Consider the following 15,005-nt stretch of genomic DNA (forward strand, 5'->3'; position numbering starts at 1 on the left):
GGTAGGAGGGAGTACGCAACAAAATTATAATTAAATAAAATGACCGGGAGGATATATTTGAGCGTTATGGCAGTGAAAATGATCGAACAAACCAGATTTGCGCAATAAAGTGTATTCACAAAAATTACAGTGGATGTGCTATTTACAGATTTCAAACAAATATTCACAAGAAAAAGACGTGGGGTACGAGACCAAGGGACCTGGGTGTTGCCAAATCAATGAAATTAACAAAACCAAATAGAGCTAAAAACAAAATACATACTAATTGTTCCCTGAACAAAATAATATCTCTCTACTCTATAATCAAAATTACATAGATGGCAATCGCCCCTTTCCTAAGGTGTCTAAACAATTGTTCACCCTACGTGCAGCAACAGTGTATAGAGGCCTCTGTCTTACCTGCCCCAGGGCCTATACACGGACAACCACATTCACACGAGTAGGAGCACGGATAAACACACATACACACAACAGGGTTCTCAATAGAATGAGCAGCCAAGCCTAGCATAGCCCCCTATAGGGCAGCCAACACACAGTTTATATAAGCAGAGGAGGGACGTGATTGGTTGATGGCTTCATCTGTAGAGTTTAAGGGGGGAAACAGACAGACATACATACGTGGAACGTAACAGTGGTGTATGGTTATTCCTCAAAACTGAAAGTGTATACAGGTGTGGACAAGAGACACACCTGGAATTAAATGAAACAGAAAACAAAGGGTTAAGTCTTGGACCACTAATCTTCAATGTGAGACAGGAATAAGTCCAAAGTTAGCCCGGGCCAGAATTATTTTCAATTTAAAAAAGGACACTGAAATTGTGGTAGGCTAAATTTATAGTTACCTGAAAGAATATCTTGAACGGCCCAGAACAATTTTGACCTATTAAATGATATACTGAATGATGTGGATACAATTTTAATTTACATTTTTCCTAAGCCTACACACACAGAATGTTATGACCATGTTCTACCTACTTGAAGTGGGGGGTGACGTTTTTGATGTTTTGATGTTTTTGTTCTTTCCCACTTGGTTTTTTTAACCACAGCAATACGTGAGATCGAAGTAATCGAAGTTTGACTCGTTCTTTCTTTCTGGTTGTTTTATTAAACCTTACTTCGACTGTGTGTCATCACAAGTCTGATGTTACCAGCAGATCAGAAATGACTTCAATCGCGAATAGAGAAAGATTGTCTTGTGACGTCAGTGTTGCAGATCAGAAAACTGTTCCGAACTACCTTGAAACGTAACAGAGCGTTTGTCAATTGAATAAACTCAATGCAAAGTGGCCTTTTTCTTTGCAATTAATACATCTGAATGGAAAATGGAAAAACTAAATAATTTTATACAGTGGGCTACAATAGAAGTATTCCATAAAAATATTGACCTGTTCGGGCCAGCCAACCTTATCCAGATTTTCTGAAAACACGAATGTTGGCTAGCCTAAACAAAACGAAAGCGAAATAATTTAATTAGTATTCACGACATAATGAATAAACGCATTTGGAATACAATTTTCTCTTAATAAAGTCTCACGGTGATAAAGTATGTTCTGTTACTGTACAGTCGGCGTATCAGGAAAATACCTTGCACGTGTCGTGGTCTCGCCATAATATGTGGTGCAAATTTGAACACTGAAGCATTTGAGCAGCTACGTTTACAGGAAACACTTAGCCTAGATGGTGGTCAATTAGTTGTCCAAACATATGTCTGAACAGAGAAGTTAATGCTTTTCGGCTACATTGAATGCCTCAGACATATTATTTATTGTCGTATGGTTTTGTTCCTAATATGTAATTTATCATTATCGTTAAACGATTTCGTCAAGTTGCCATTAAATTATTTATTAAACGGTGCAATTTCTACAAAATTGTGTTATTTTGTAATATACCATTTTAAAGTAACCAATTCATTTTTAAATTCTGGAGTGTATGTATAACACGTTTTATAGCAATTAAGTTTTTATTTAGTAAATTCGCTTTGAGTTTTCTGTAAAATGACAACTCTACAAATAAATGCTCCCACCAGAGCTGCCCTGCAGCATGTAGGTATATAGGGGAGACCGGGGATGGTTGGCACACTTTTCACTTTTTTCAGTATTTCTTTGGCGTAATTTGTGTCAGTATATTCTAACCAGTAGCAAATTATATTACATTACATTAATGCCATTTGGCAGACGCTCTTATCCAGAGCGACGTACAACAAAGTGCAAAGTGCATACCCATAACCAGGGATAAGTGCAATTTCGACTGCTACCTGCGCAACGAAGATAAGGACCAGAGCTCATTAAAGGCCCATGAAATTAAAGGTTAAGGTCTCAGGCTTTAATACATATATGTTAATGTCCACAAATGTTTGGTAAAATTGCGAGACTAATGATTAGAGTAATGTTGCGCAGTTGTGCGAAAGAACCCCAATACGGGGTTGTTTGGCACACCTTATGGGGTTGGTTTACACAATGTTACAATACTAGATGTACAATGCACGGAGGACCAGACGCGACCGAAAGAGGAATCTTAAAGTTAAGAGATAACCTCTAATATAATCTAAGGGGAGCCACTAGAGGAGAAATGGAAATCTGGAAACAGGACAAAAACTTCCTGGCGAAACGCCAACTAAAACAGTACCGACAACGTGGTAGAAGATAATGTATTTGTACTTAAGAGGCACTCCCGAACACGGAACAGTTTCGAAATGAGAATAGCTCCTCACAACCCGAAGGGAGTTAGAAAGAGGTGAGAGAATATTTGAGAAAACTGATATGGCCAAATCTTGGGCCTAAGTAAAGGGAAGTTCCTGAATGCCTTTTAAAATATAAAAATAGTCATTCTTGGAATTGTCTGTGCACTACAAAATTGTGATCGTCATGTACAGATTGTACTGTACTGTACAAATACAAATGTTACATTTAAGTAATTTAGCAGTATTCTATCGCTGCAAAAAAGGACCAGTTGAAGTAAGTGCAGATCTGTTACAGAGGGCAGGGAGCCCCAGACTGCTTGGACTAAGACTACCAGTAAGATAAGCAGAATTGGGATTTGCATTGAATACAGCACCAGTTTCACATATATAATGTAAAATACATCATACATCATTACACATAACACACACATTAATTAGTATAACATTTTATTGCCATTTTATTAATAGAATATAATTCAATAGTATTTAACAATATGTACAATGCCATTAGCATTACAGGCTAGATACATAGCATTTCGATCATTCCTGAAAATTGATAGGTGGTTTAAATAATATTTTCACAGTCATTTTGTCTCAACCAAGAAACAATCTAATTTACATCAATTTCATAATGAAAAAAAAAAAAAAAACCTCAGTCATTTTGGTCGACACCAAGATGCTATGCACAGTATCCACTCAGTAGTATTTATTGATGGTATTATTAGCTGATTGTAATTCCATTCACACATTCTTTACGTGAAGAGTATAGTTACAAATTTAATTAAAAACAGATTTTTCAATGTGAAAGATATGTCTTGCTAAAAACAGCAACAGTACTAGCAGTTTGGAAGTTTTTCAGCCAAACATTTATTTAATTCACTCTAAGTTGTGAATTAGTGTAAATAAATATACCAGGACAAAGCCCACACAGTGGGTAATGTTGAATGTGTCATGGGGTGATTCCTCTTTGTGGGACATACAGTAGCTTCCTGACAGTACAGTAGAGTCCTTCAGCAACTATCCGGCCTGTCTTTCTGGTACTGTGGCTTGCACAATGCAGTAAACCATAGCTAAGTGATACCCTCTCGGCACAGTGGGCAGGTCCCAAAACATGCCGTCACTCTTTCTGCACACACCGTGCACAGGCACTGGTGCCCACAGCACAGGATTACACAGGCTGGCTCGGACATGCAGACAACACAGCTCTCCGCTGTGTTGAAATCTGGAGAATGAGACACAGAGACAGAGTTAGACACAGAACACAACAGTCTTAAATTGGCTTGTGTCTTCCAAGAACAACTTTCCATAAAGATTTGTTACAGCTGTTGTGGTATAAATAATAAGAAGAGAAGGGATTGGCTATTGTGTCATTAAAAAATTCACAAATTCTTTTTTCACAGTATCAGAATGGAAGCAAAGAAGGTAGGGTAAAAAATGACTGCACACATGTCTCGTGAAGTCCTGTGCAACACTTACCCTCCGTCCATTGGTTGTCAGTGATGGGAGGACAGTTCCTCTCAAACAGTTCAGAAGATGGTGGGCTGTTCTCACATGAGTAGGTTTGGCAGGATCTCCGGGTACCAAGTGGACCTTTTTTCGTTGAGCCTTAAAGAACGAGGGACATCACCCATATCATTACATGTGAAATAGCAGGAGAGTAGTATACCAGAAATATCCTAAGGTTCTAAGTTATCTGTATGTACTGTAGATACATATAGTTTTCCAGTCATACGCCTGGAAAATGTGCATCATATTTAATCACTTGTACAAATGAATTTTTTTTTTTTAAAGAATACAATGTGATATATACACACACACACACGTATTAAAGTGACATAATCTTAAATATATCATAAAATAAACATCCGGGTCATCCCCGGACACAACACTCACCAAGTAAGGTCACAGCACAGGTCTGCCCGTACACATCGATCATGGCCCATAGTGGCTTGCTAAGGTCCAGCCCCACCAGCAACTTGTGCTTCTTGCCATCTTGCCCCTTGTACATCAGCTTCCCCTTCTTGGTTGCCCAGAACTTTAGCTGGTAGCCAGGGAGAGCGCATTCTTCAGGCACAGGGGCTGCCCAGTACCCGGGCTGTTCGCTGAGGTTGGGAATGGCCATTTCTGCTCCGGGCCCGCAAACAGGCTTGATGGTGGTGAAGCCCAGGCGGAGGGCACCGGTCCAGCGATCTACAGTGTGGTTCACTTGCAGTCGCACCATCTCTTTGACCCGCACCGGGCGGCTGCTAAACACCACACCGTTCCGGAAGGTGTACGGAGCTCTCTCTGCACACCTGGCCCCATGGGTTAAAGTGATGCAGTCCCCCACAGCTTCCGTGTGAAAGGCCAGGGGTCCCAAACAAAAAACTCCACAGGTATGTGGCCCTGTAATGAAAGTAAAAGAGAGGTTTGGAACATTGCACCTTTGGTTGTTATGACTTTCAAGCCGTTAAAAAGCTGGGTGACAGATTATATCACTTCTGAGCATTCCACCATGCAACTTGATTTGCCACAATTTTTCTGCCGCACGACAACCTCCAAAAAACCCCAAATCCCAGTCTTTGCTGTCATTGAATAAAACTCACAAATTAAACTGTATCTGTCTGTTTGTCTATAGTATCTAAGAACATACCTGATAACATACTTCATATAAATGCAGTGTTTGGCTGTTTTTCTGTGTTAGTCAAACTGAAACTTAAGTGGGAATGACCTTCGACAGTAATAAGGAAGATGGATAGATAATGTTTATGGATAAACAATGCCCTGTCATGACTCTAACCAAATTCCTGTTGACAATGCTCTGACACTACTATTAGGGAAAATATCTTGTGTAGACAATAAATCAAATAAATCAAAAATAAATGTCTTTATTTTTGAACAGTATATTTGAGTGCATCAATACTGTGCATCTGTGCTAAAAAAACACAGAAATTAGTCAAAACTTTTTTTTTCTTTTTATATTGATAATGTTCGGTTGTAAATATGTATTGTCTTATTGTTCCTTGTAGTAGAGTTAATTGCCTCTATTGAGCACACATTTAATTGCTTTCTCTTTCACCAAAAATGTATTACTTCATGATTTAAATGTATTACTTCATAATTTACTGGCAACACAATGCATTTTGTAATATAACTTCAGCAAAATACCGTGTAGGCCTATATTATATTATTTCAAACATGCATATATTCACAAACTAACATGGGAACAGTTTGATTAGGGGAATCTGATCATTTAACTCATACTTCCAATGCACAATTATATATTACTTCCATCAAATATATTTATAAGATTTAAATGCATTTTCAAATTGTATGCACATAAGTGAATTGCTCAAGTTCATCTGAATATTAATGTCTCACCTGAATGTCAACAGGAAATTGAAATATTACAAATCCTCAATTTAATGTAAAATGAGTTTTGGACAAAAATACCTATCAAACACCAACAAATGGAGAGATTTTCAAACATTTTAAGAAATCACAAGGCATTTTCCCATCTGCAGGGAAAAAGGTTACCTGCCACTCTCATGTCAGACAAATACTAGCATATATAAGCAGCAATAAGTAAAAAGCATAAGCTATGCAGTGGCAGTAACAGCTACAGAGTTTTTATAGTAATTGCTTGATAAACCTGTCCCAAGAGCCGAGTCAATAGCAAGATTACACAACACAGTACTAGAGTTTACAGAATCTAAACTGACCCAAAGGCCCCTTAGAGAAAAGGTGACTATGAAAAATCTTTAATTTTAATTTCCTACATTTTCCATAGTTGTCATCTGGTTAAAATTGAAATTCATACCTTCACGATTCATCTGGTTCACCACTTTGAAAGTATTAATCCTGTAGACTCCTATCAGTGGTGTATGGTTATTCCTCAAAACTGAAAGTGTTTTTGCGATGTCTGGAATTTTATAGCACGTGCCTTCTTGTACACAAAACATTGCTCATTGCCCAGCCCCCTTTGGTTATTTTTTTTCACATCCTGCTCTGGAAAATCACCACAGTCTGTTGCCTTTTCTGTTTGTGTGTGTGTGTGTGTGTGTGTGTGGGAGGGGGGGCGGGAGGGAGTTGGGAATGAGCTTCTGGATGGCCTTGCATTTTATGTTTTCTTTTTTTTTTAAAGTTACATGTGACTTTTTACTCAGATCATATGTCAGAAGAATAGGACAAGCTGCTTTTATGTCTATCAGACAAGAGGAAATTTTTTGGTATGCTCACACTGCAATGCTCATCGCAGACTCAGATGATGATTCAGAAGAACACAGTGAAGCAGCCACGTCATGAAGCATGAAGCAATGTTGGCACTACTTAGTAATAGTAATATAGTAATATACCTTTTATTGAACCTGGTGGGGTAATTTGGCCTCTGCATTTGACCCATCCTAGTTATTAGGAGCAGTGGGCAGCCACAGTGCAGCGCCCAGGGAGCAATATGGGGTTAAGGGCCTTGCTCAAGGGCCCAACAGCTGAGCGGATCATTTTTATTGTGGCTAGACCGGGATTCGAACCACCGACGTTGCAGCTCCCAGTCATGTACCTTATTTTCAAATAGCAGAACATCTGCAAAGACACGAGTAAGAGGAAGACTTATGTGGGGCTCAATGGCCAAACTGCAGGTGGCTGCTCCACCAGTAGGGGTCACTGGTGCATTATAGCATACTGTATGTTAATCCTGGCTGCTGAGGTCCTCTCTCTGGGCCGAGCAAGCTGTCCACGGTCAGTTCTGGCACTGTTCAGATTTGATATCAGACCCTGGGGCTCTGACACAGTCGCTTAACAAGAATATTTTTTTATTGTGCTTTAAATCAGTGTGTATCAAAATTATATTCAATGTTCACTTGCAAAGTTTCTCTATCACCAAAATGTTTTGTTTTTAGGAACTGGAAATTTCAGAAATGGTAAGCAAAATGGTGGTGCAATGGTGGACTTCTGCTTTCTTTTTCTGTTTAACGCATTGTCTTTGGATTAACACTGTTTTACTAAAGACAGTTTTCAAACAATATCAGCAATATCTCTGTATATTCCAGAGAAATAACCGCATTTACTCGTAAATGGAAGGGTATTAAGCCCTCCCCATTATTAATTACTTTAAGTTGTACGTCAAGTCTCTGAATAGATTAAAAGATAAATATAAAGTACAATATATATGGTTTCTTAAATGGTGTAGCCATTTTCGTTCCATTTAGTTTTTTTTGTTCATTGTGCCTTAAGTGTAAAGAATGCTCTGTTTTTGTAATTTAGCAATAAAAAAAAAACTCAGTCGAAGTCACAAGACAATTTACCACTCCCATTTCCTTGCCATCACGTGATTACTGATTCGTTTTTTGTTCTGGCTGGTGTTGATACATTGGGATACGCTAAGAAGACGTAAATTCCATTTATTGCAAGTGACCAGTTTTCTGTAAAGTTATATGGGCACGGAAATTCCCCACTGCAGGGTTTAGGTGTGCGAGGCAATAGCCTGCAGATGACACATCTTTTAAGGAGGTGTAGGGGGAAAGCACTTACAGGAATATTGTTCGGATATCTTCAAATATAACTTACTTCTTGTGTATAAAAAAACAGACTAGACAAAACTGCCATTATGTAGTTAATAGTTTTATGTAGTTGTCTAATTTGTAATCAATGAGTAATTTGATCTCTAAGACTTTCTATATGCACATCAAAGGTACTATAATTCAAAAAGAAAAGTGATCAATGATACATTCCAGGCAGACGTCCCCACAGGTTTTGGCGATACATGATGCCATGGTTCCTACTTCTGGTCCTTGCAGGTCCCTGAAAATGAGGAATTGCATGCAGAAAAAAATACTGTTATTAGAAAACATCTAAACTAACTAAAATCAGATCAGCTAAACCTTTTGAGACTTCTTGCCATACCTAAATTATTAAAATAATTACAAAAAGAAACACGGTTTACCTTTTCAAGTCGCTGAAATGAGCATACTGTTGATTTGCATAGGATTTGAAAGGTTTGATCTCACGGACTTTGTCGAATCCACTGATTCACCACCAGATGTCAGTGGTTTATCAATCGGTTTGGGTGGTGGGAAAAGGTTTCTAAAACTCCCAGTTTTTGATATAAACCAAAAATATTTCAAATATCAGTTGGCCCTGTTGGAATTCAGTTCGGTAAATTATAAAAAAATAATGTACAGACCAGAGCATTATGGAAGTAATGTTATCCGGCGTCCTGTATTAGTCTGATGCCGGCTTTGTAGCAGTTTATGTCTTCTTATAATATAAATAAATGGTATCTTTTTGCATGTCCCTTATGCAGTTGCTGTAAGCATTTACATCGATGCTGACTTGAACGTCATCTAAGTGGAGGGAAGAAAAAGTCTAACTGTTAATTTTACACACATAAAGAGTTTGTGTAAATGGTGTAGAAAGGTATTAACAATGGTTATTTGGCAATATCAACAGATACGGCAGACAAATTAGGTCAGAGAACGTTTCTTTGTCATTATCTTTTGAGAGTCATTTGTCACCCGGTGCTATTACTTGTATTGAACCTTTCCTGTCCAGCATAATGAGTTGATCATTCTGCACCTTTGGGTCAGGTGGCAGCAATGCTACCGTTTATGTGTCTTTGCTAGAGAACAAAGAACATGTCTTAATCACCTAGCCTCTCACACTGCCTAGCTAGTAATTATATGCAAAACTTGCCTTTGTGTTTGCCTCTGAAAGAAACAAACAACTGCAGGGTTTCAAAATTTCATATTAAATAGCAACAAAAGTAAAATATTTCAACCAAATCTCAACAGAATAATATCAATATGATAATAACGTGAATAGATAAACAGACCAGGTGAAGAAATTGCAAAGAGCTAATTCAAAAAGAAACTTGCTATCCATACTAGACCATTAGAAACCACAAGCATCATATTGTCTTAACACTCTCAATGGTGATCAGACAATAAAGTAGGGCCATCAAATTTTTAAAATAATAATTTCACTAATTCCGCTGGGTCTTCGGGAAAACTGCAGAGGCGGAAATATCCAGACTCTGGTTCCACACCATTTAATATCCATGATTCCACAAACAGAAAAACAGCAGCTCTGAGCAGATTCCCAGCATTGCCTCTGGATTCAGCTCCATGGCAGGCCATCAAAAAGCAACTTATTCCCACACTACCTTTTCAAAAACATATTAATCTCCCGCTGTCCAATAAGAGACCTGCTGATTGCAATACAGCCAATCAGACACGGGTAGAGCGCTCAGCCTTCAGGCCAATCCCAGCCAGCATTCTAATGTGGCCCATCTTTATCAAGAAGGTGTCAGTCCTGTTTAAGGTGCATCTTATTTATTACCTTGGAGGAAAGTGCTAGGAAAGTGCATTTGTCTTAAGGAGCAACTGTAACACTCCTTCTCCGGTGGGTGCACAGCTGATGTTTATCTTGGAATTATCGTACAATGGCACAAAACAGGTGAAAGAGGAACGAGAGCTGGTTTAATGTTGGCTCTGACTGCAGATATCTCACAAACCGCAGAGCCACTGAAGCTCTCACCACAGAACTGGCACAGTCTCCTCTGAGAGAGGGAGGCACCTCACCACAGGTCCACATCCACCCCCCAAATTTCAGGGGGCAGAGGACTAAACCAGAAGAAGGCAAAGGAGGTGACTTCAGAACTCATCAGCCGGACCAGAGCTAGCTAGTCCTGTTGGACGGAACCAGGGGCTTTCCATGTCGGGTTCAAAGTGAACAAGCGTGTGTGGAGACAGCCGCCGTTCAGAGGCGTTCCCCATGGATCCGAACATCCCGGGGTCTTTCCTGTTCAACAACGGCCTGAACCAGTTCCCCTCGGACGTTAAGGCGCCCATGTGCCAGTATTCTGTGCAGAACTCGTTCTACAAGCTCAACCCAGGCCTCAACAGCCAGCTGCAGGCCGGCACGCCGCACGGCATCAGCGACATCCTCAGCCGCTCCATGGTGGGCGCTCCCAGCACCCCGCTCCTCTCTGGATACTCCACCATGGGGGGATTTGGGACCGTGGCCACCCCGGGGGTATACTACAACCGGGACTACAACCCGTCGCTGGGCGGCTTCTCCAAGCCCAGCTCGGAGTGCCTGGTGAAGGGGCGCGGTGGGGGCTGCTGGGCGGAGGCCGGGTACGAGTGGAGAGGCGGCAGACAGCCCTGCAGCAACAGTGAGTCCGGCTTGTTCTGACCTCCACACTGCCACTCAGTCACTGGCCACATTGCTCAGGAATGGACAAGTTCAGCCCTGGTGCTGAGCGCAGTCACTGATGCATGAGATTAGGAGGAATACGGTTGTGACATTGGATCATGCACTATCAAAATGCCTAATCTGCCTAAATTGCTTCCAATAACTGTAAACACATTCTGTGTGATAGCTTTATATCTTGAACTACCTTCAAATAACTTACTATTTTTGAAAACCGCCTGTGATGGTAATGACTGGACAAGGACATCAGCGCATTCACACACATACACTGACATGTTTTACATCTGACATTTCCAAATTTAAACAACTTCACTTCATATGCTAAGTAATACAAAATTATTTTTTTTAAATATCACTTTTGTCCAAGAGGCCTTGCAGGTATTTTTAGAGGAAGAAATATGTATTGTGCATTGCGACAATGATATATGTATAAAATAGTAATATGCAATACTAATGTGTGGAAATATTTTTTATAAAGAATTGTGAACAATATCATGATCACATTTTCAAATGTCACACTATTTCAGTTTTTGTTGATTAGGTATAAAGTACTGTGCAGAAGTCTTAGGCACCCTAGATGTTTTCATACTAATCTAGTATTAGATATTTTTATATCTATCTTTTTATTTTCTGCATTCATTTGTCAGTAGAAAAGAGAAAATCTGGGATTTCCAAACATTTATTTCCCGAAAAATGTAAATGTTACAATAAATGTTTTGCATTTTATAGATCAAATAAAGTATCATATTAAGTAATAGACTGCTTCTCTGATAAAAAAAAACAAAAGCAAGCAAGACAGCCTATGTCTGCAGAAGACCTGTGTCATGTTCTCCAATATGTTTGGTACAACGGATCAGCCGATTTTCTTATAAAACTGCAGGACAGTGTACCCAAGAGAATGCATGCAGTTATAAAGGCAAAGGGTGGTAACAACAAATAGTGATTTGATTTAGTGTTTAACTGTTCACGCCTGTTTATAGTATTTTTCAGTATTTTTGAAAGCATCTTTGCATTAAATACTGAGATGAATACATTTCCATCCTTAGAGCCTCGGACTATAATTATCTACAATAGGTTTTTTTCTGTTTGCAGTCAGTTATGGTTTTATATGAACTTAAACATATCACATAGACAAATGTTGACAGAGCTTCTATTCATATACGTTATACATTTTTCTTCTGATCCTCAGATTCACTTTTCCATTATCCCTTGAAATGGAAGCAGTAGATAATTAACACATTTCACAGTGGAAAATGCATAAACGCATATGAATATTTCAAAACTGAATACCATTACAGTATCAGAATTTATGAAAACAATGTTATCACAATGGTGTTAACAAATTTCTAACTTAGTTTGCTGAAAGGTTCTACACTTACAGCACTGGTTGGAATGCAGTAAAATATACAGTTTATAGCTGTCCATTACAGCCGAACAACATTCTAGCATATGTAGCACTTACAAAAAACTTTTTCACAGTACTATGGATAACAAATGACACTGGTTACAACCATATCAATTATCATTCAACCGCTAACTACTGCAGCAACAACACCCTCTTTTAACACCCTCATTTCAGTGTTAATTCAGGATTACAGTGGCTTCTCTGGGAAAAAGTAGAAAAAGAGACAGTGTGAAAGGTGTGCACTGTGTGTGTTTCCCAGGCACCGGACACCTGAGCGAGGCGGTGGGGAGGAAGAAGCACACCAGACCCACCTTCAGCGGACACCAAATCTTTGCGCTGGAGAAAACATTTGAGCAGACCAAATACCTGGCGGGGCCAGAGAGAGCCAGGCTGGCATATTCACTGGGCATGACAGAGTCCCAGGTCAAGGTAAACTTACACGCTCAAATGCAGACAGACATGTGTTCTGCATGTACACAAATGAAACTAACACATACAAATGGATGAAAACATGCACTGCTTGATCAGGCACATAATTGAAAACACACAAGGATTTAGACACAACATACCCTCTCAAATACACAAAGACTAAAGAAATTACACTGCAGTACTACAGACACAATTACATACAATCTATTACATTATGTGTATGTCACATGTACATAATGTGACATACAGCATAGGCACAGCACATTACACACACACACACACTTTCGCCCAATTAATGTGAGAAATGTGAGCAAGTATGAAATGTGCAGTTGTTGAGTACACAAGTCTGAACAGTAGATTCAGGAGACTGTTCAGTGTTAAATCAACTCTTTCAAGTCTAATTGATCCCACTCTTGCAAGAGAACGCTGAAAATTTTACTGCACTGAATGAATGGCCATCTAAAGCAATGACTAAGTAAAGGAGACAAAATGTAAGCTATTCCCAAAGACAAAACAACTAAGCTTTGAAAATTGTTTGCTTTATGACTAAAATTTCTTTAAAACGGAAGTGAATCATAAAGGTGTGACATTAAAGAAGACATCTGGCTTATCTTAAATATAAAAGGGGGATTTGTAAAATAAAAACAATGAAAGAACTTGTTTGCTAAAAATTATTTCATGTGGCAAGGGCCACCTAATTAGAAAGTGTATTTATGGATTATCAATGGATTCAAATGAATGATCTTTTCAAGAACATTTAACAAAAAATTCAAGTAATTCCAATTGAACACATTGATGAATACAACTTGGATGGCAAATACTGTTGATTGTTTCAGCACTTGTACAAGCTGCCGTCAGAAATAAGCTTTGAGGTGTAGACATTGAGACATTGACTCATAGTGAGTCAGACCACGGGCAGTGCGGAGACTGAGGAACTACATGCCCCCTTCCAGGTGTGGTTCCAGAACCGACGCACCAAGTGGCGCAAGAAGAGCGCCTCGGAGCCCAGCTCCACCCAGGCCTCCAGAGGGGAGCAGGGGGGCGACACGTCGGAGAACGAGGTGGAGGACGAGGAGTACAACAAGCCCTTGGACCCCGACTCGGATGATGAGAAGATCCGCCTGCTTCTACGCAAACATCGGCGAGCTTTCTCTGTGCTCCGACTCGGACCACACCATGTCTGACGTGCGCATACACATAGTCCACAGTCCCTGGCCTGTCCATTCAATCCAGCTGCTCACTGAAGCACCGGTAAACTACTGGTATATGCACAAATGTATATATATACTAGCATTAAGGTTACAAAATCATTGAATCATGGGTGCAAAGATAGCTAAGGTAGCTACAGTACATTTACATTGACACATACTAGCTAACTGAACAATTGACATGATATTGATATTTCTTTTTGGAGTGAGTGTAGTTCCCTCACGTATGAATCCACTGAAGTATCTAGTTCATTCACACCCATTATGCTCTTCTGAATGCGTTAGAGATCAGTTTACACTAATGACTGTCAGGAATGGAATGAGCAAAGGCTTTACTGCTTAATTCACCTGTCGTCACGTCGACCATATTTAAAGAAGTAAACCAGGAATCATACATGGACTTTTTTTAGTGACCATTTTACAGAAGTTTAAACAACATACAAAACAAAGAATGTCAGCAATGGGCTTGTGTACATTTTCTGTAATTTGTCATTGTAAATCTGTGATTGTGATCAGTCAGAATGTTATTCAGTGACAACTCAATTTTCACAGGTACACTACCTGACTTCCATGGCTGTAAATACAACTTACAATTAAAGTGCAGTAATTTATTGTAAAGTGAGACTTGGTGCCTGAAACTGCAGTTTCTCAATGGGAATTTAAATCTCTTTGGCTGGCTGTTGTGGCATTGTGGTCCATGTTTTTAAAAAATGCATGCATTTCTAAACAAACCAATTCCCAAGCCTTCAGCCACCTAAAAGCTGTGTAAATGAACTGAGAAATTGTAAAATAAAAACTATGGATTACTACTTGGGCATGTTCATCACTCTTTTCCTTGGCTATGACAACTTCATACTCCACTGACTTTCCGATTTGACAAAAAAGTACTTCAATTCACCTTACGTATGCAATCTATAATATTAGCTATGCAGTGCATGAGAAATCCCAAAGGCATGGCAGATAAACATATTCTAATACAATAAAACTAACGTGAGAAAGGAGCTACAGACCACAGCTTTCAATCACAGGTACATGAATGGGTTGAACCAAAGACGAATGCCAACCTTCATTTTGCTGACCGTAAAATCAATTT

The 15,005-nt window shown here is 39.3% G+C and overlaps 2 protein-coding genes across 2 annotated transcripts; one reads left to right on the plus strand and one right to left on the minus strand.

Annotated features, from left to right (window-relative positions):
• Positions 1-3,484: 3,484 nt before the first annotated feature.
• On the minus strand, positions 3,485-6,548 carry LOC133141340 (E3 ubiquitin-protein ligase NEURL3-like). The gene is made up of 4 exons (XM_061261872.1): positions 6,480-6,548; positions 4,574-5,065; positions 4,157-4,285; positions 3,485-3,902 (listed from the first exon to the last, which is right to left on the minus strand). Exons 1-4 carry the CDS (start codon positions 6,490-6,492, stop codon positions 3,751-3,753), a joined length of 786 nt encoding a protein of 261 aa, XP_061117856.1. The 5' UTR covers positions 6,493-6,548; the 3' UTR covers positions 3,485-3,750.
• Positions 6,549-10,017: 3,469 nt separating this feature from the next.
• Positions 10,018-14,721, plus strand: nkx6.3 (NK6 homeobox 3). Its single transcript, XM_061261703.1, has 3 exons — positions 10,018-10,832; positions 12,535-12,704; positions 13,658-14,721. The coding sequence occupies exons 1-3, from the start codon at positions 10,430-10,432 to the stop codon at positions 13,886-13,888; spliced, it is 804 nt and encodes a 267-aa protein (XP_061117687.1). The 5' UTR covers positions 10,018-10,429; the 3' UTR covers positions 13,889-14,721.
• Positions 14,722-15,005: the final 284 nt, after the last annotated feature.

The sequence above is a fragment of the Conger conger genome, chromosome 11 (assembly GCF_963514075.1).
Source record: "Conger conger chromosome 11, fConCon1.1, whole genome shotgun sequence".
NCBI classification, from domain to species: domain Eukaryota; kingdom Metazoa; phylum Chordata; class Actinopteri; order Anguilliformes; family Congridae; genus Conger; species Conger conger.